The sequence below is a fragment of the Panicum hallii genome, chromosome 1, assembly GCF_002211085.1.
Source record: "Panicum hallii strain FIL2 chromosome 1, PHallii_v3.1, whole genome shotgun sequence".
NCBI lineage: Eukaryota > Viridiplantae > Streptophyta > Magnoliopsida > Poales > Poaceae > Panicum > Panicum hallii.
In genome coordinates this window covers 695,598-717,261 of record NC_038042.1, presented here as the reverse complement: position 1 = coordinate 717,261, position 21,664 = coordinate 695,598, and the positions used below count along the sequence as shown (strand labels likewise).

The 21,664-nt window shown below is 49.6% G+C and overlaps 2 protein-coding genes across 2 annotated transcripts; both read right to left on the bottom strand.

Annotated features, from left to right (window-relative positions):
- Window positions 1–14,427: 14,427 nt before the first annotated feature.
- Window positions 14,428–21,123, bottom strand: LOC112887718 (high-affinity nitrate transporter 2.1). The gene is made up of 2 exons (XM_025954010.1): window positions 21,074–21,123; window positions 14,428–16,253 (listed from the first exon to the last, which is right to left on the bottom strand). The coding sequence occupies exons 1-2, from the start codon at window positions 21,080–21,082 to the stop codon at window positions 14,676–14,678; spliced, it is 1,587 nt and encodes a 528-aa protein (XP_025809795.1). The 5' UTR covers window positions 21,083–21,123; the 3' UTR covers window positions 14,428–14,675.
- On the bottom strand, window positions 19,220–21,171 carry LOC112887812 (high-affinity nitrate transporter 2.1). The gene has a single exon (XM_025954118.1). It carries the CDS (start codon window positions 21,080–21,082, stop codon window positions 19,496–19,498), a length of 1,587 nt encoding a protein of 528 aa, XP_025809903.1. The 5' UTR covers window positions 21,083–21,171; the 3' UTR covers window positions 19,220–19,495.
- Window positions 21,172–21,664: the final 493 nt, after the last annotated feature.

Genomic DNA, 21,664 nt, shown 5'->3' with positions numbered 1-21,664 from the left:
AGGCTATTTAAATCTCCCGAGTAGTCCACCCTTTACGTTCACCCGGTCCCAGTTTAGCCTTCACCCAATAGCATGTACAAGTCGCTTAGGTCTCTAGCCTTCGCTCATACAGGACGGGTCGCTTAGGTCATAACTGAAAACTCGAAATTTCATGGATGAGACATTTGCTACTCGAGTAGATTAGCGACCGTTAAGAGGAGACAACGAGCAGAAAGTAGTCATCATGCGACAAAGAGGATGCGCAGTGCACAAAAGTAGTCGACGAAGTGTAGCTCTGGAGGGTTTCAATGCCCATCGAGGGTCGTACATGGATAAGTAGTCGGCGAAGTGTAGCTCTGGAGGGTTGCAATGCCCGTTGAGAGACGTACACGGATAGGTAGTCTATCATGGTGTAGCCCCCGAGTGTTTCATGCCCGTTGAGAGGCGTACACAAAAAGGTAGCCGATCTTGTGAGGAACAAGTTGGAAAGGGTATAAGTCACTTAGCTTGATCCGTGGACGAATCTCGACGAAGCCGTGGAGCTCGTTGATGGAGCTACGACAGTTTGTTGATGAAGCTGGACTAGTCGGAGTCAATTCCGACTAGTTTTCAAGTCGAGACGAGTAGTTGATATAGTCGTCGGCGGGCCGCCGATCGTCCTCGCGAAGTTGAAGAGATCACCGGTGGGCCGCCGAGCCTTCTCGCAAAGTCGAAGTAGTCGCTGGCGGGCCGCCGAGCCTCCTCGCGAAGTCGAAGTAGTCGAACTCGTCGCTGCTGCGCGCGGATATTGCGGCACAAGCTGAAGTTGAACCGGGTCGTCCAGGTCGGTAGCTGTGGTGCATCGACGTTGTAGCGTGAGGTGAAGTCGAGCCGAGTAGTCGAGGTCGATGTAGCCGTTCGCTGAAGGATCCAATCTCGAACTCGATGAATCGATCCGCCGATGCATACGTACAAAGTAGCAATCCGCCATCTTGAGTGGCTTGATGTTGCTGAAGAGGTCCTTCAAATTCGCCCAATGATCGTGATGATTGACCCCACGGTGGGTGCCATCTATCGGCCTACCGTAGGGTATCCCTAGGTAGGCCGACGGTAATTACCCTAAGGTAGGTGATTATTTGGTGAGGGATCGTCGGATCTAGAACTTGAAGGTGAACACAAGGATACAAGACACAAATTTAGACAGGTTCGGGCCGCTAGAGTAGCGTAATACCCTACGTCCTGTTTTGGGGTGTTGTATATTGCACCCTGCGCTTGGGTGTTGAGTAGCCTGTTGGTTGCTCTCTGTTGGTTCTCTGCTGGTTCTCTCTCTCTGCCTATTTAGGTATCCCTGCCCTCCTTTATATATCCCAGGGGACGGGGTTCCTAGTAGGATTATAATGTAGGAGTTCTAGTAGAATTACAAGGTATGAGTCCTAATAGGATTACAGTGGAATCCTAGTAGGAATCAGACTTCTTTTTCCTCACGGGTAACTTTCTTGCGGTACCTAGGGGATCTATCCCTGACATTGGGTATTGTCGAGTAGTTGTGCAGCATCCAGCATATAAGCATAAGAGCTGTCCTTTGAGACACGCTAAGTGCCTTGTCCCATGAAGCCCCCGAGCCAGGAGCCAGATCATAAGCATATAGTTGTACCAGAACGGTGGCGCTAGCCCCCGAGTCCAGGCATTGGGCAAGTAGCCGCTGAGTCTTGAATAATCAATGAAGTCATCTAGTCAGAGTCGATCCCGGCTAGGATTTTAGTCAAGATGAGTAGTCGAAGTAGTCGAACAGGTGTAGAACTCGTTGTAAACTAGTAAAGCTCTTGTTGTGGGAGCGATGCTCCTTTAATAACATAGTATACAAGTCAAAAATAAGTAATATGTTACTGGGAATAAGGGAGCGAGGCCCCTTCAGCAAACCTGCGCATAATACCAGTCATGAACCAGTAGAACAGCGTTGTACTGGAAGTATAAGCGCAAGACCCCTTCAGTAGCTCTAGTAATTAGTTACTGGAAGTATGGGAGCGAGGCCCCTTCAGTAAACTTGCTCGTAGTACCAGTCATAAACCGGTAGAACGATGTTGTACTGGAAGTATCAATCTCTAGGCACCAATAGAAAATGTCCCTAGTTGATCAAGGATGAAATCGACGTAGATGCTCAATATCTCAAGAATTAGGTACCTCCTGGCCAGCAGGATACTATAAGCGATAAGATCCAGGGCCTGTAACCTTGTGCACAATGAAAGGTCCTTCCCATTGTGAGTTAAGCTTGTGTAGTCCGGTATCATCCTGGATTGGTCGAAGAATCATATCTCCAACATTGAAAGAGCATCGTTGAACGTTCCTGTCGTGGTAACGACGGACTCCTTGTAATAGCAGGCCGACTGGAGCAACACATTGCATCGGATTTTCTCAGCTGAGTCAAGCTCGAGATGTCTTGCAGTGTCAGCCTCGCCTTCTTCAAACATCTCCAGTCGTGGAGACTTCCATATTACGTCAGCTGGTAATATAGCTTAAGATCTGTATACGAGAAAGAAAGGTGACTGTCCTGTGGCTTTGCTTGGTTGTATGCGAAGCCCCCAGACTACTAATGAGATCTCATTGATCAACTTGCTGCCCTTTTTGTTGTTCTTGTCATAGAGTCTTTTCTTCGATCCATCAAGAATCAAGCCGTTGGCACGCTCAACCTGGCCATTGGCTCGCAGGTGAGCCACCGAAACATATTTGACTTCAATAGAACTGCGTTCACAAAAATCCTAGAATTGATGCGAGTGGAAATTGGATCCCAAATCTGTAATGATGGTGTTGGGGAAGCCAAAATGATGTAAGATGTCGCAGATGAAAGTAACCACTTGATCTGCCGAGAGCGTTGCGATTGGCTTCTATTTGATCCACTTGGTAAACTTGTCAATGGCCACCAACACGTGTGTGAAACCTCCTGGCGCAGTTGTTAGGGCCCTATCATGCCCAGGCCCAAGCATGCAAACGGCCATGAGGGTGGTATAGTAATAAGGTTATGAGCTGCAACATGAGGCTGTTTGCCAAAGAATTGGCAATTGGTACACCGGCGAACGAGTGCTTCGGCATCTGCCAAAGCAATCGCCTAGTAGAAAACAGATCGAAACGCCTTGCCGACTAGTATGCAAGAAGCCGCGTGGTTCCCTCACACGCCTTCGTGAATCTCTTGGAGTATCTCTTTGCCCTCATCCATGCCGACACACTTCATGAGTATGCCTGATGCTAATCCACGCTTGTACAGTTACCCCCAACTAGAACATACCCTTTGCTGCGCCTTAGGATGCGAGTAGCTTCAGTGCTTTTTGGGTTGACGCTGGGGGGTAGTTTGTGCTCCTAGATGTAGTCGATGAAGACCACCCTCCAGTCGACCTCGATCATCAAGACCTCTTGATCAGGTTCCTTGGGACCTTGAGCAATGGAACTTGAGTCTGGTGCCCTGATGGATGGGTGATGCAACTCGTGAACGAAAACTCCCGGTGGAACGTTAGCTCAATCAGAACCCAGTTTGGAGAGCACATCCACGCCCATATTGTTGTCGCAAATCACATGGTGAATTTCCATCCCCGAGAACTTGTTCTCGAGCTTGCATATTTCTGTAACGTAGGCATCCATGGTGTCTTTGTTGATGTCCTACTCATTGTTGACTTTTTGAACCACCAGTAAGGAATCACTGTAGAGGAGTAGTCGCTTGATGCCCAGGGAGACTACCAGGCGTAGCCCGTGCAATAATGCCTCGTACTCGGCGTCGTTGTTAGAGACCTCGAATAGTATTTGAAACACGTACTTGAGCTGTTCACCTCTCGGGCTGATGGAAAGTACTCCCGCACCACCGCCACCGAGCTTGAGTGATCCGTCAAAGTACATGACCCAATGCTCTGGCTGGTTGGTTGGGGCTTCCACTTGGTTTTCTCACCACTCCGCCATGAAATCGACTTGTGCCTGCGACTTGATGGCTATCCGGGGCTTGAAGTTGAGTGTAAGGGCTCCCACCTCTACGGCCCACTTGGAGATGCGACCGGTAGCATTCCGATTGTGGAGGATATCCGCCAATGGGAAGTCAGAGACCACCCGGATATTGTATGCATCGAAATAGTGGCGAAGCTTCCTGGAAGTGATGAGTATACCGTAAAGAATTTTTTTAATCGTTGGGTAACGAACCTTAGATATAGAGAGGACTTCGCTGATGAAGTAGACTAGTCGCTGCACCCCGAAGGCGTGGCCTTCCTCCTGTCGTTCCACCACAATAGCCGTGCTAATGACGTGAGTAGTCGCAACGATGTAGAGTAGAAGATTCTCACCTGGATGGGGAGCCATCAGGATGGGTGGCGACTGCAAATGGTGCTTTAGATCTTGTAGCGCCTGGTTTGCCTCCTCGGTCCACTGGAACTTGTCGTGGAGCTTAAGCAGTTTGACGAAGGGTAGTCCCCTTTCTCCAAGTCGAGAGATGAATCGATTCAATGCTACCATACAGCCTATGAGCTTCTGGACGTCCTTGATCATCCTTGGAGCGGCCATGGCTCTGATGGCATTGATCTTCTCCAGGTTTGCTTCAATTTCTCAGTGACTGATAATGAACCCGAGTAGTTTTCCTTGTGGCACGCCAAAGACGCACTTCGTCGGGTTAAGCTTCCATCAAAACTGTCGCAAGCTGTTGAATGTCTCCCCGAGATCAGTGATGAACTTGTCATGGGATCTGGTCTTGTTGACCACGTCATCTATGTAAGCTTCAATGTTGCGGTGCAGCTGGTCCGCAAGGCACGGTTGGATAGCCCGTTGGTAGGTGGCTCCTGCGTTCTTCAACCCAAATGATATTGTAGTGTATGCATATGCTCCAAAGGGGGTAATGAATGCCGTTTTGATCTGATCTTCCTCCTTGAGAGCAATCTGATGGTGGCCCGAGTAGCAGTCGAGGAAGGGGAGCAAGACGCAGCCAGCCGTAGAGTCGATGACTTGGTCGATGCATGAGAGCACGAAGGGGTCCTTCGGGCAATGTTTATTAAGATTAGTATAATCCACACACATCCTCCATTTATTGTTATTCTTTTTCAATACTAGTACAGGGTTAGCTAACCACTCGGGGTGGTACACTTCTTTAATAAAACCAGCCGCGAGTAGTTTTAGGGTCGACTTTTAGGCAGCGCTCGATCAACTCCTTGGGCACCCCAAGCATATCCGCAGGTTTCCACGCGAATATATCCCAGTTGGCCCTAAGAAAGCTGACGAGCGTGCTTTCCTATTTGTCGCCTAAGCCGCCCCCGATCAAAGTAGTCTTGGACGGGTCGCCTTCTTGCAGCTGGATGGCCTTGATGCCGACGTTGCTGGGGTTGGGTTTAACTCTCGACTGGATAGGCCGCTGGTTGGAGACCTCCATCTCTGAGTTGGTCAGCTTCTGCGCGGCAGCGAGTACTTCTGCAGATGGCTCTGGAGCGCGTGATGTCGTCGCATACTCGATCGCTTCCTAGTCGCAGTCTTACGACTTCTTCAGGTCGCCACGGAGTGTGAGTACGCCTTTCTTGCCTGGCATTTTGAGTAGCAGGTAGACGCAGTGGGGCACGGCCATGAATTTGGCCAGTGTCGGTCTGCCAAGGATGGCATGGTATGACAAGTCAAAATCTGCCATCTCGAACTTGATGTACTCGGTGCGGGAGTTGTCTTTCGTCCCAAAGGTGACTTGCAGGACCACTGACCCAAGTGGTGTAGCCGCATTACCCGGGACAATGTCGTAGAAAGGAGCTTTGCTGGGGGTAAGCATCTTGGAGATGTCCAGACCCATCTTCTTCAGAGTACTCGCGAAAAGCAGGTCGAGGCCGCTCCAGTCGTTGATGAGTACTCGGGTTAGCCGTGAGCCTGCCACGACATGGTCTAGGACGAGCGGGAATTTTCCCAGCTCGGAGAATGTAACATCCCAGTTTTCATCACTATTGAAAGAAATGCAAAGTAAGGGTGTTTGCGTAATTTTATAAAAGTACAAGTCCTTTTATGCAAATATTTGATTAACAAAAGTAACTTTTAAATTTACTCAGGACTAAAGTGTAAAAATACGAGTCATGATGACATGTCTATCCAATCATTATGACGAGTCTATCCCGTCATAATGACATGTCTATCCAACCATTATGACAAGCCTATCCCGTCATAATGACATGTCTATCCAACCATTATGACAAGTCTATCCCGTCATCATGACGTGTCATAAATGCTTGCATTTAGGTCCTGAATTTTATAAAGTTTTACCCTTTAGGACAAAATCAATTCAAATCCGACTTTTATTCAAAAATTCATGTGTAAAAACATAAGTTTTGAGTTTTTGAATTTGAGCCCTAAAGCAATGTTGTAGAGTTTGAAAAACTCTTCAACTTTTGTTTTAGGCATTTCTTCATTTGAGTTTTGGATTCATGGAAAATTTTGCCTTACAGATGAGTCCCTGCAGTTTTCTGAAATTGCGCATAAGTCCTTGAGGAATTCCATTTCCCTTTCCCCTCTGTTTTCCTTCTCCGGTGCTTTCTTTATCTTCACTGGCAGCACCATCCCCCTTGATCTATAAATAGGACCCCCCCTTTTGCCATTCACCCATGAGCAAGGTAGATAAGTTGTGGTAAGGTTAGTACTGGACTAGCCACTTAAAGGTGTGCGTTCCTTCGTGGCTTTGTCGCTCCAATAAGGTAAGTGTTAGTCTCCTGGTTAAACTCGAGTACGTAGTATATAGGTTGTGATTCATCTGTTGGTAGGCTCCACCTCGCCATAAATCAGGGTCGTCGCACACAGCGCCGGCCGAGATATTTTTCCGCCGCGCAAACCACCTCACCTCATTTAAAAAGGAAGCCGACGCACCTCCCTGCCGTCCCCCACCCGTGCTCGCTTTCGCTCGCGCACGCGCGACACACCGGCCCCACGACAGGACCGCGCACTGCCGCCGACACCGCGCCGTGCCGCCCACCTCCGCGTCCCCACCTCGCCCACGCCGCTGCAGCGTCCTCGCCGGCTTTGCCGCCTCGACGCTCGCGTCTCCAGTGCTGCCACTGTTGGAGCTGACGGCGAGCTGCCGCAGCCCACGCCGTCGCCCGTCCTTGTGCGACGCCGCTGCTGCTCTCCCTGCCTATAAAAGGAGCGAGGCCGTGATGAACTCCACCATCAGCCCTAACACACCGAGCCGCTTCACCTTGCTAGCTGAACCACTTCTCCCGAGCCCAGTTCACTCATGAGACGAAGCTCCAACAGTTGACCCTCTCCTCAAATCGTATACTATCTATTTCTCCTATTTTCATCTCCATTTGAGCTTATTTTATAGCTTGCTTGTGTTGTTTGCCGGTTGTGCCGTTTCCGCCCGTAGATCACGGAGTGACCGAGGAGGAGCCGGCCAAGGAGTACGAAGGTCAGTACAGCGGGCCGGAGCCAGAAGACCCGTACCACGAGCAGGAAGCCGGCGCCGCCGACGCGTACATAAGCGAAGGCAAGTTTCATTGACCCCTACGTGAGCGGTTGCATCCATGTGAGGACGTCTAGTTGTAGCTCTGGTTTAGGATCGATTACATATACCGATGCTTGAGTGATTGAGTGTGCTCATACATGCATGTGAATAGTTATGCATATCCAGAGTTGAGACTAGGATATGAAGGGATTTGGTTGAGGCTAGGGCAGCTGGGTATGTTGGAGCCGGCGCTACCGTGGTGGTAGACTAGCAGGTGAGTGCTACCGTGGAGGTAGGCTCGAGTTGACATGTTGAGGAATGGTTGCTGCCCTGGTAAACCATAAGGACCGAGTTGTTTTGACATCTCACCTAGCTTACTTTAGTACGACCACAGGTTCCGTTATGGGCCGGACTTAGCCTAATCCCACTGGTTAGCCTGGCGGTCGCAGGGATGGTTCACGGGTATAGACCATTGGGGTCAGGACCCGAGGGTTGTGCGGCCGGGCTGGGGCGTGACCACGGCTGGGTGTCGGCTATGTCGGTTGTCCGTTCGGGCAGTCGAGCTTGTGGGTACAGTGTACGACCTCTGCAGAGTATAGAATCCATTCGAATGGTCCGTGTCCACGGAATGGACAGGCTACGGTGTGGTCCTGACAACTAGTGAGCTACCTACTGTGGGTTGTGTCGGGAAGAGTTGTATAACTTAAGTTGCATTACTAATGCATTGTGATTAATGTGCATCGTGCATATCATTCCCCTCCCGTAGGGTGAGGTGGAACTTGCTGAGTACTTTTGTACTCACCCGTTTATGACTTGTTGCAAAGGATCCTGATTTTGTGCCTAAGGAAGGTGAGTAGTTCGTGCCCTATACCCAAGTCTGGAGTGGTGCCGTCGCAGTAGAAGCCACCATGTCAGATGAAGAGTTTACCCTCGCGTTTATCACCGCTATTGTTGTATTCCTAGTTTATGTTATTATTGTAATCGAACGTATTAAATAAAGCTATGTATGACTGTGGCACCACTTGTGTAATGTATTTTCGCCAGAGACTGCTTTCTGGTGTTTAAATACATGTTTAGCTCCGGTTGTTTAGACCGGGGTGTTTCAGAGAAGCTGGTCCATTGATCAACCCTAGAAAAGGAGATCGGGACCTCACTGTATCTCAGAGGTCTTGTCGTGGCCGGCTCCACAGAAAGTATTTCGCGTAGGGTCAACTTCTACGCGCTTGGAGGGGAATCCACCGTCACCACCAAAGATGACGTTAACACATTCTTCGAACCTTGGAAATCTTGAGGCCCCGACTTGTCACCTTCCTCGTCATCCTCCTTTTTCTTTCACTTCCCTGCTTGAAGGAGGGGTGGGGCATTGATTGTCTTGTGGATGGTGACACCCCCGAAGAGCGTGTGTCGCGATGTCGGGTGTATCGGGCATTGTTTGTGCATGACTTGCTCATATTCTGAGTCGTTGTTCCCCAACTTCTTGCCACGCAGATTGTGCTCGACAGCCGCGACTTCATGGTCTAGCTTGCGTTTTTGGGTATTCCTCGAGTAGGTCCGCTGGCTCTTTTCGAAGTGGCCGTTGTTGTTGTTTTGCTTGCCGTTGTTGCACTTGGGAAAGTGGTCGTTCTCCTCGTTCTCTTGGTCAACCCACCGTGCCATCACGTCGCACAACTCTACAGCAGTCGTCGGGCGGCTGCGTCCGAAGTTGTGGTACGTGTGCTTCAAGGAGAGCCTGTTCTGGAAGCAGCGGATGACGTCCTCACCGGTGATGTTAGTGATGGTGGCGCGTGTCTCGAAGAAACGCTGGGTGTAGCACCTTAGGGTCTCGTTCATCTCTTACTTCACCTGGGACAGATCGTGGCGAGTACCCGCTCTGATCATGGATCCTTGGAAGCTATCGATGAAGGCCCATTTGAGGTTCTCCCATGAGTCAATGGAGTTTGGCTTGAGGCTTTCAAGCCACGTGAGGGGTGCGGACTCCAGAGCCACCGGGAAGTAGAGAGCTTTTGTGGAGTTGGATCCCCCTGAAACTTCAATAGCGACGGAGTAGCAACGAATCCACTAATGCGGGTCTTGCTTATCGTTGTACTTCAGGATTCCGACTAGTTTGAAGTCCTTTGGATCGGACTTGTCGGTGATGCTGGTGGTGAAGGCGGGGAAACGATCGATCGTGGGAGCATTCTGGAGGTTGGTCTCGAGTGGATCTTGGCCTTGATGCCTTGCACCACGCTGGTTGCGAGTGGTTTGTTGTATTTCTTGTTCATTGTTGCCACGCACGGACGGGTGGCCCTTGATGCGCTGGCGGTTGTCGTTCCTCCAGCTCCTGGGGCCTCCTCCGGGGGTGCGACTGATCAGCACGGTATCACCATGGCGCTTAGACCTCGAGGGCTGATTCCGAGTGGAAGACACTGGATGTTTCCAATCAAGTTGCACGACCGCGTGCTGGGTCAGATACTGTAGCCTTTGTATCTCGGGATTGGGTGGTAGTTGTTTAGCTAAGACGACTGCTTCTGCATTGGCTCCAATCGGAGTACGGTACTCCCGATCCGTGACTGTTATGAAAGCGTTGTTTAGATCCCGTGGTTCGTGGGCGCAATTCTGCGCATTGCGCCTGCGTTGGGCGCGCTTAGCGTTCTTTACCCGTCCGATCCTTCGGTGCTCCTCGTCTTCATCTTGGGGAGCATCAGCTGTGGGCTCATCGGCTAAGACGTTTGCGAGTTGCTCATTGTCAAATTGGGGGTCCAGCTCGTCATCCTCCAGGTTGCGAAGGGAGGCCATAGAGACTTGACAATCCGGCGAGTGGTTAGCCATAAGGCTGTACTCGAGCAGCTCTGTGCTACTTCCTCCCTCTTCCGTGATGGGAGAGAGAGCTCTACCCTTCTGGAAGGGTAGTTCCTACGTGAAGGCCACAAGGCAAGACTCGTAATCGAGTAGTTCGGAGGGCTCAAAACCCTTCCAATACACGAAACGGCCTTGCGGCGTTGATGTTATTGTTAAACCCAAAGGGCTGCCCGAAAATGATTCGGTGTGGCCGTCGGGTTGCGAGTGGTTTTCAAGGGTGGGGGCTGCCCGACGAGCGGTGGCTCCCTCTTCTCCGAGTCCTTCTCAGGACTGGCTTGAAGGTGTAGTACTGAGCGAGGAGTACTCTTCGTTGGAGTCCGAGTAGATGTCGAAAATGGGGGTCCCCCAGCAAACGGTGGCTCCTACGTCCTTGATCTTGAGCAGCAGATCCAAATCCTCCTCAAAGTTGGAGAGGGATTTAGATCCTGTGGTCTTTTCAGATCGGTTTGAATCTAACCCAAATAGATCTGGTGCATCACGAGTGGAAATTGCGTCGAAAACGAACATCTTTTCGATCTGCAAGGCTAGATCGGGAAGCAACAGATCATCGAGGTTGTCGATGAACTCGTCGAGATCGCTGCTTGGAGTCGATGAAGAGGCCTCCGGCTCCCTGGAGTTGGCTAGGTGGCTGTTGAAGCCACCCGAACCGTTGGCGATGCAGATCCAGAAGCCGAAGGTGAAAGTTGTGCCCTTATCGAGCACAACGTTGGTGAAGTTGAAGCATGCCATCGAATTCTTCGGTGGATGCTCGATGAACACCCCTACCTAGCGCGCCAGCTGTCGGTGTTTTACCTCCACGCCCACCGAGGGATACCCCCAAGGTGGTGAGCTTGTAGGTAGGGTGTCGCTGAGATCAGGAACTCAAAGGTGCAAAGGAACACGAGGTTTAGACAGGTTCAGGCCGCTGAGAGCGTAATACCCTACGTCCTGTATGGTTTGTATTGCCTTTTGTGGTGATCGTCCCCGAGGGGGTCGCTGTCCGCCCTTATATAGTCTGGGGGGACAGATTTACATGGAAGTCCTAGTCGGGTACAAGCCCAGGAGTCCTATCCGAGTACTTCTCGGATAGTTTCCTACCATGTCCGACTAGTTTCACTACTGTACGAGTAGTCCTACTACACTACGAGTAGTTACAACAGATGTAGGGTGTGGGCCATGTCCCATCCCGTATCCTAGGAGAAGTATGCCACGTGTACAGTCCCGTGTACCCGGGTCTGACAGTCGGTTCCTACAGTAACCCCGCTCCATTTGTAGCAATGGGTTACATTTTGACCCGTCCCTTGGAAAAAGGAGAACGTTACTACAAATTATTTTTGTAGTAGTGAAACCACTATTATATTAGAAAAGATGCTTATAGCACCGGCTGAAAAGTGTTATAAGTACCGGTTATGCAACCGGTGCTATGCATCCGGGACTAAAAGTCTCCGGTATCAACACCGGTTGTATGAACCGGTACTAAAAGTACCCTTTAGTACCGGGTGGTGCTTCCGCCCGGTACTAAATCATTTTGGGTAAAAAAATATTTTAAACCCAGAAAGAGGTCCACACACTCTCGACGTCCCAATCCACAAAGTCACGCAATTTTTCACGCAAAATATCCGCACATGCGATGGATGGGATTGGAACCCAGGACCTCTTGCCTCGCACATACCCTCCTTACCATCTCACCTACACAGTAGTTATGGTTGAAGAAAAGACGCTTTCCTTTTCAACTAACCCGTGGAGAACCTTTTAGTACCGAGCGGAAACACTAACCGGCACTAAATGCTGTACATCGGTACCGGATGGTATTACCAACCGGTACTAATGTGTGGGGAAGCATTAGTACCAGGTGGAAACACCAACCGGTACTTGCTTTTAGTACCAGTTGTTGCTAAAAGGCTCCTAGACCCTTTTGATTCACCCTCAAATATACCGGTAGGCATCAGACCCGGTACCTATGCTACTAGTCTAATTCCTACCGGTATATTTGTGGTGGACCAATAGCTTGTTTTCTAAGTAGTGACTGCACTACGCTGATTATGTCAAACTGAAAAATCAAGGTCAGTAGCATATGCTTCATCATGATCTAAATTATTATACATATTGTAATATCATGCTAAATAAGTTACAATAATGACTGCTATTGTATCCTGATAACCTGATGAGGTAAGATGTATACGACATGCTATTGTTTCAGGTGGGTGCAATGAAGATTAATAACTAACTGACTTAAAGTTAGAATGAAGTCACGTCAAAGACAGGTTATTAGTTGCTCATATACTTACAGTTGATCTAGCGTTTTATTCTCACACTACTATTTCAACCATTTCTACCGTACGTTATGAGAGCAACCGACAAAACTGAAGTGACGACGGTATAAATAGTGTTGTTTTCACCATCAGATAAAGGACCGACGGTAATAAATTGCTATACAGTCATATCTCACAATATATAAACCGCAGGTATAAATAGAATTTTCCACCCTCACCTAAAAATTGCAACCGACGGTACACGTACTATTACTACCGACGGCTCTTGATGCTATACCGACGGTACACGTAGTATTAGTACTGATGGCTCATGGTCCTATACCTACGGTACACGTAATATTAATGCCGATGGCTCATGGTGATACCGACGGTATACATAAGAAATAGCTGATAATAATATAATAATTGTTTAGCTAAAATCAGAATTTACATGGGCTCTCGATACACCAAACACGAACAAAAAGAGGGCCGGTCAGCCTTCCTGAGGGAGAACGTTAGCCTGAAAACGGGGCAAGCTCGAGAAGATGTATGATTTATGTTTCTCTATATAATGTATCAGGGATTTACGAACTTAGCACTGTATTGTAGGCTACCTAAACAATTATAGAAATCGGTAATAAATAAATGAAAGTGGATTATATTGTGTCATGGATTTAGTTGGAACTGTATATGGTGGCATATCATCATGGACCACATGCATTCATCAAGAAAACAATTTATACCAATTGAATCATAGAACATTCCCCAAGTCTTTTGAAATAGAAATTGTTGATTTTTTTATTGTCGCTGTCTCAATTCTAAAAGTTGTTGGTTACTAAATTTTTGATAAATATTTATCAATTTGCACAAATATTTATGTAAAAATACTTTAGGTTCAACTATATTTATCGATGCTTAAATATTTATAGAAAAAAATTGAATAATCAAACGAATGAAAAAATAGCAAAATCTTGCCTTCTAAAGTGTAAAAGTTGTATCAGTAGATGATTTGTATTCAAAATGCTTATAAGATGGTACTTCCTTCTCACTTTTAAGCCACGCATCCAGCGTAAGATTTAAACTTTATCTGTGACCGACACTTGCTTGGTTATTGAATATGTATATTATCTTATACAAAGTTGATATTGTTTGGTTCACATTTAAAAGTACTTTCATATGACGTCTCAATTTTATGGTCACTAACATTGTAGTATATGAGATATCAACAATCAAAATTTAGCGTTGTCGTAGATCGCACCAGGTCAAACCTTGCCTTTCATTTTAAGGAGGGAACATTGAGTTTATGGCACTTCTACACTATATTGTAAGAAAAATGAATGGTCATTTTTCAGTTCTTTCCCATACCAACAGGGAGCAGTGAAGAAAAATATATTAACCCTAGTGAACCTATATTCAACATATATAGGTATCACTACTGGAAAAAAGACCATCAGTACCGGGTAAAAAAAACCGTCAGTACCGGTCTTCCAACCGGTACCAAAGTCAAAAAAATACTTTTAAAAAATATTGTAAGCATACAAGTCACAAATCACATAATTTTTTCACACGAAATACGCGCGCGCGGTGCAAGGATTCGAACCCAAGACCTCCTGCCTCGAGGAGGTACCTCCTTTCCATCTCATCTACATAGCACTTGTGATAGGAAGAAAGATACTTTCCTTTATAAATAATCCGTGAAGATCTTTTTAGTACCGGATGGTAACAACAGCCGACACTAAAGGTTAGACATTAGAACCGGTTGGTACTACCATCCGATATTAATGTAGGCGGAGGCATTATTACCGGGTGGTAAAACTAACCGGTACTAATGTCTAAAATTTAGTACCGGTTGGTATTTCCACCTTGTACTTAAATATCCTCGACCTTTCTATCCACCCCAAAAATACCGGTAGGAGTACCGGATCTTCTTCCTACCGGTATTTTTGATAGAGGCAGCAGCAGTTCTTCCTACCAGTATTTTTGATAGAGGCGGCAGCAGTACTTTAGTACGATCGATAGCGTGTTTGTTAGTAGTGTATATGATGCGTATGACAACAATAATTTCCTGCGTACAACAGCAATATGTATTATTACACAACAAAATGTGAAATTTGTACTCACTATAGTACATATGTGCCTCACAACCTTCCTCATGATGTATGCTCCGAGTAGGAACATTCATGCGCACAAACAGCAGGCGCCTATGTTTACTACTGTACGCCTCAGACGTGCTCCGGCGTGTTGTTTGGCGGCGTGGTGGCGGTAGTGGCCTCGACGACGTTGCGCCTTCCGCGCTCGGAGCGGCTGTTCTCGGCGAACTTGAGGCTGGCGTTGTGGAGACCCTTGCTCTTCTCCTCCTCGTTCCACTCGGAGCTGTAGTAGTGCTCCTCGGCGGCGCCGGCGTTGGCCGGGAAGAGCATGGAACCCCACTGCGGGAAGTGCACCAGCACCACGGGCAGAGTGCACGCCATGATCATGATGCCCATGTACTCCAGCCCCGTGCCTGTGGAGTACTTGGACGAGGTGAAGAAGAGCAGCTGCGTCAGCCCCGCGCCGAAGTTGCCGCCGGCGCCGGTCATGCCGGAGATGATGCCGAGGGAGCGGCGGGAGACGAACGGGGTGACACCGAAGATGGCGCCGCAGGCCGCCTGGGCGCAGAAGGAGAAGAGCACCATGGCGGTGATGGAGGCGGGGAGCGTGCTGGCGCGGCCGAGCCAGAGGCAGAAGGCGCCGCCGGCGGTCTGGAGGATCCAGATGTTCCAGAGGCGCGCGCGCATGCCCCAGTATCGAGCGCCGATGTCGGAGAGGATCCCGCCCAGGGGCCTCGCCACGATGTTGGCCATGCCGAAGCAGGCGGCGATGATGCCGGAGACGCGGAGGTCCAGGTTGAAGTGGTCGTAGTAGTACTCGGCGATGACGTTGTCGGTGGTGAGCTCGACGCCCATGCAGTAGCCGTAGAGGAGGACGAAGATCCAGGTGCGGTAGTTGGTGACGGCGTACCACATCACCTTGGAGAACTTGTCCTTGTTGACGTCGCCCTTCTTCTGGAGGCTCCTGAGGTTACCATCGGGGAGGTCCTGCCCCATGGTGAGCACCAGGATTCCCATCAGGATGTGCAGCGACCCCGGCACGAAGTAGGCGAGACGCCACGCCGTGAAGGGCGTGGCGCCGCACTTGCGGATGACGTCGTAGACGAGCGGCATGATGAGCTGCGTGGCGCCGCCGCCCATGTTCCCCCAGCCGGCGGCGAGCCCGTTGACGGTGCCGATGATCTTGCTGTTGAACATGGTGCTCATCCAGTACTGGCACGACACGAACGTCGCCAGCGAGAAGCCGATCAGGAACCTGACGACGATGTAGCCTGCGGCGTTGTCGATGATGGACATGCAGAACACGGTGGGCGCGGCGAGCATGATGAGGAAGGCGCAGCCGTAGCGCGGGCCGAGGAGGTCACAGACGGCGCCCATCGCGAGACGGGAGAAGATGGAGCCGGACACGGAGGCGACGCCGGCGTTGCCGATGTCGGCCTTGGTGAGGTTGAGGTTGTCGCGGATGATGGGGACCAGCGGCGCGGCGGCGAAGGTGGAGACGAAGCAGGTGAAGAAGGAGATCCACGAGAGGTGGAAGGTCCGCATGTGCGGGTTGGCGAAGGAGAAGAGCCGGATGGTCTTGGCCTTGTGCTCGGAGTCCACCGGCAGGTCGAACTTGCTCGCCGCCGCGGCATCCTCCGTCGAGAAGGCGAACGTCGGCTCGCGCCCCGTCATGCCGTGCAGAGAGCTCCCAGGCGCGCCGATCTCCATGTCCATCTCTGTCTCTCTTGTGTGTGAGATACCTGAAGCTGCTCGCTCGATCCCTGGGTGCTTGGGATGGTGTCCAGCATCGACTGTATTTTTATAGCTGGTGGTGGAGTTTACATTTGCACGCCGATCAGTCAGTGTCAGGTACGGCAAGCGCGTGGGCCCCACCTTGCAGCGAGGGCTGAGCTGGTGCTTGGCCTTTCGGATCGGGGATAAGTACGGCCGACTATAGGCTGAGACGGCATAGACGATCGACCAGCAGGTGCTTATACATATTTCTTAATCACACAAAAGAAGGCTAATGATCGAGCTCGAGCGTTGAATCTGAGACTGGTTGGTAATGAGAAAATAAAGTCAGAGGTGAGAGGGGAGCGAGAGGCAACCTCGGCGCCGCATCTCCTGGTGCTGCGGCCCTGGGATCCCGAGAAGGTAGGTATCCATTGGAATCGCCCAAGGATCAGATCAGAAAATATATAGGACCAGCACCAGCTCCTGATGCTTGTTGCTTGCAATATGTTAATCTGCAGCTGGCAACCAGAGCAAACGTGAGGGCATGCTTGAAAATTTCATTCTATCTCTTCTGGTGACTTGGATATATAGATGATTTCGATCTTTAATTTCTGTCGTCTGAAACTGTCATCGTATGTCGGTATGTGTGCAGGGATGGTTGGTGTTTGCTTGGAGGCACCAGCCAGCCGGTCTGAACATGTGCGTGAAAATTGGAAAGGAAGCTGTGTTTCAGAGTAGACCTGCAGGAAGAACAGCAGCAGCTAGCGTTGTGTGATCTATCCCACCCAGATCACGCACGCGTGCACACACCGCCACAAACATCTTTTGCAGCAATCCAACGGCCAGATTAATACTAACAAGAGCAGGGATGACGATGCTGCGTGACGACTGACGACAGGGAACGGAACGATTCCAAGCAGCCGCCGCCGCTGCTTACTACTACTACTAACCCAATGCAAGGGGACAAATGACCCCCTTAGCTTGTCACAAATGACTCTTTGGGATAGATGTGCAGTTTCATCTGAATCAGAGTCTTCTATTGTATCGTACTCGACTACATAATTGCTGGATTATATTTGTTCCACATCTGTTTGAGCTATAAATTTTATAAAATTAGAGTTCTATTGTAGTCCTACAATATGCTGTAATTAACCCCTTATTTTTCATAATTTTGTAATTAACCTTTAGTTTTCTGACCAAGCAGTAGTTTTGGCGCTGAATGTACGTTCGTCTACAATAATTCCATCACTAACCGCAAGCCACTATGTATTCAATAAAAGAAGAATAGAAAACACCCCCCCTGTTGGGTCGACTGAAAACCAGAAGCAAGTCCATTCTGGCCCTTAGAGCTTATCTGGGCTGCCGACGACCCTGTTGTTATATATATGCACGATAAGTCATGATTAATTTGATGGTTAAACTAGATGGATGACCACACATGGACAGATAGCTAGCTTTTAATTTTCTCAGTCTGATGATTCGGTCTGAATAATTTCGGTTCTCAACATCCACATACTACACATTGCTTGTATATTCAGTTGACTTATACTGCAGACAAATAATTGCTTCGCTAATCAGATTTGTCTCAGTTTTGGCACGGAATCCGTAGCGGGGCCCATGATCAGCACAAGTTATCCTTGAGTATCTTGAAGAAATGCGTCACAAGAAAAATTGAAAGGTGAACTGAATCAATACTAAATTGTTTAATTTTTAATTTGTATCATGCATCTTCGCAATGGATAGAGGAAGAAATGGAGGCTTTAACAGTAAGCTAGGTGGGATGACATTGCATTATTATATCATAATATCGAAAGCATAAGACAGAATACATGTGTATAAACAACTCTTACAATGCAACACAATTAAGAGGCAATTCTTGCTGCGCCATTAAAAGGTTCCTAATTCTTATGTGCCATTACTCTGCTCAACTCGCGGGAGGGATAAGAGAGAAAGGGCAAGAGTATTAAAGTCATTTAAGAAACAAAAAGAACATGTAACTTGACGGTAGTGGCACTATGGTCCAAAACAATTTCACTCAATAATATGAAAGGTGCCACAAGTATTTCGGTGGCATATACGAAATTTCAATCTTTCATAATAATGGTGTGAGCGTATATATAATTGCCTCCACAATTAATTGATGCATGCTTATGTCTATGAGAGTGGATCCAAAATGTGAGCATGTTTTCTAATTTGGATATCGAGTCCAAGTTGTATCTCCATGATGATACAACTTTCTCTACTCTCTTCTTTAACTATATGTGCCATGTCACCAGAATATCCTATATATGTGCCACAATGTACATATTATGATGCAATAGGATATATTATCCTTACAAAAGACAACTTAGCTAAAAACAAATTTAGAAGAGAAAATCATCTGTTTTGTACTATTGACAAAACAACTCGGAACCTTCCCTTTGGTTGTAATCTTGCTAAGCTCATTTCGAAAATGGTGTAGAATTAACTCTTTTGGTTTAGAATCCTCTTTTAGTGTGTCAAATTGTAGGAATCATGGCTAGCAGCAATAGGGAAAGAAACTTAGAGAATAAATTTTTTTATTTGGATGGGTGCAATATGTTGTGTATTATGGATCAGTTCAAATAGTGTGGTTTTTCCCAAGGAAAAAAACACATCCCTATGCAGGTTCTTTTCAAGGCTCATTGGATTGACTATTGAATGTTGCTACAAAAGGAAGTACTATAAACATATATATTTGCCAAGAATAGACCGAGATCTAACATTAGATTAGGTGTTAAGCTATGAACATTTTCAAATCGTTAAAAAATCATATCTATTTCTCAGAGGTTAAGATGGCTACGTGTTCGTGGGTTTGCAGCCGCTCAAGCGGTGTTGCTCAACCACCGGAGCACCGGATCTGAGCCAAGAAAGATAAGAGTGGACCGCTGCGATGCTGCCACCCTCAAAATCAGATTTCCGATTTAAGCATTGGATGCCTCTTCTTCCAACAAATCCACTATTATTTCAGGCACGTATTAATAGAGAAGGAGGAGTAATTGTGGGTTTGTTGGAAGAAGAAAATAATAAGTCCGCCATTATTTTTGGAGGAGCAGGAGAAGGCTGAAGCTACTGTACAGCTTGTAGCTACAGCCCTCCATTGTTATGCATTAATCCCTTATCCCGTTGCTCTCATATGCGACGTACTTGCTTGTACGTTTGGAGTAGGAACATAAGTACAAGCACAAATAGCACGTACACTATGCCAAATTTAGGCCTTAAACGTGCTCCGGCGTGTTGTTTGGCGGCGTGGTGGCGGTAGTGGCCTCGACGACGTTGCGCCTTCCGCGCTCGGAGCGGCTGTTCTCGGCGAACTTGAGGCTGGCGTTGTGGAGACCCTTGCTCTTCTCCTCCTCGTTCCACTCGGAGCTGTAGTAGTGCTCCTCGGCGGCGCCGGCGTTGGCCGGGAAGAGCATGGAACCCCACTGCGGGAAGTGCACCAGCACCACGGGCAGAGTGCACGCCATGATCATGATGCCCATGTACTCCAGCCCCGTGCCTGTGGAGTACTTGGACGAGGTGAAGAAGAGCAGCTGCGTCAGCCCCGCGCCGAAGTTGCCGCCGGCGCCGGTCATGCCGGAGATGATGCCGAGGGAGCGGCGGGAGACGAACGGGGTGACACCGAAGATGGCGCCGCAGGCCGCCTGGGCGCAGAAGGAGAAGAGCACCATGGCGGTGATGGAGGCGGGGAGCGTGCTGGCGCGGCCGAGCCAGAGGCAGAAGGCGCCGCCGGCGGTCTGGAGGATCCAGATGTTCCAGAGGCGCGCGCGCATGCCCCAGTATCGAGCGCCGATGTCGGAGAGGATCCCGCCCAGGGGCCTCGCCACGATGTTGGCCATGCCGAAGCAGGCGGCGATGATGCCGGAGACGCGGAGGTCCAGGTTGAAGTGGTCGTAGTAGTACTCGGCGATGACGTTGTCGGTGGTGAGCTCGACGCCCATGCAGTAGCCGTAGAGGAGGACGAAGATCCAGGTGCGGTAGTTGGTGACGGCGTACCACATCACCTTGGAGAACTTGTCCTTGTTGACGTCGCCCTTCTTCTGGAGGCTCCTGAGGTTACCATCGGGGAGGTCCTGCCCCATGGTGAGCACCAGGATTCCCATCAGGATGTGCAGCGACCCCGGCACGAAGTAGGCGAGACGCCACGCCGTGAAGGGCGTGGCGCCGCACTTGCGGATGACGTCGTAGACGAGCGGCATGATGAGCTGCGTGGCGCCGCCGCCCATGTTCCCCCAGCCGGCGGCGAGCCCGTTGACGGTGCCGATGATCTTGCTGTTGAACATGGTGCTCATCCAGTACTGGCACGACACGAACGTCGCCAGCGAGAAGCCGATCAGGAACCTGACGACGATGTAGCCTGCGGCGTTGTCGATGATGGACATGCAGAACACGGTGGGCGCGGCGAGCATGATGAGGAAGGCGCAGCCGTAGCGCGGGCCGAGGAGGTCACAGACGGCGCCCATCGCGAGACGGGAGAAGATGGAGCCGGACACGGAGGCGACGCCGGCGTTGCCGATGTCGGCCTTGGTGAGGTTGAGGTTGTCGCGGATGATGGGGACCAGCGGCGCGGCGGCGAAGGTGGAGACGAAGCAGGTGAAGAAGGAGATCCACGAGAGGTGGAAGGTCCGCATGTGCGGGTTGGCGAAGGAGAAGAGCCGGATGGTCTTGGCCTTGTGCTCGGAGTCCACCGGCAGGTCGAACTTGCTCGCCGCCGCGGCATCCTCCGTCGAGAAGGCGAACGTCGGCTCGCGCCCCGTCATGCCGTGCAGAGAGCTCCCAGGCGCGCCGATCTCCATGTCCGCCATAGCTAGCTGCTCGATCGGTGCGTGTGTGAGGCAGCTGCTCGATCACTTTGTGCTTGGGATGCTCTTTCCTGCACTGCATTGCTCGGTATTTGTAGCTCGTGGTGGAGTTGACATTTTGCAAAACTCGGATCAGTCAGTGTCTGGTACAGCAAGCGTGTTGGGCCCGCCTGACAATGAGGGCTAAGCTGAACCACCGGTGCTTGGCCTTAATTTGGGGCCGTGGATAAGTACGGTCGACGACTATAGGATGATGAGACGACAGGATCATCGATAACCTCCTTGTCATTGGTATATTATTATCTGAATGGAACAGAAACAGCAAGAGCAAGTGATGATCGAGCTAGGGAGGCTGCCGTTGAGCTGTAGCTTTGAAACTGCGCTGGAGAGGAAAGACGACGAATATAGAAGAGGGCAAGAGGAGGGGTTAGAATACTCATAGAACAAGGTCAGAGAGCTTTTATTTGTTGGGAGGAGAACCTACGCGCCGCATGCATCTCCAGAGAGACGACGCTGCAGCTTGGGGGGGGGGGGGGGGGGGGGGATGAGAAGGCATGCATCCTTCTTCTACCTCCCATTGCCTTG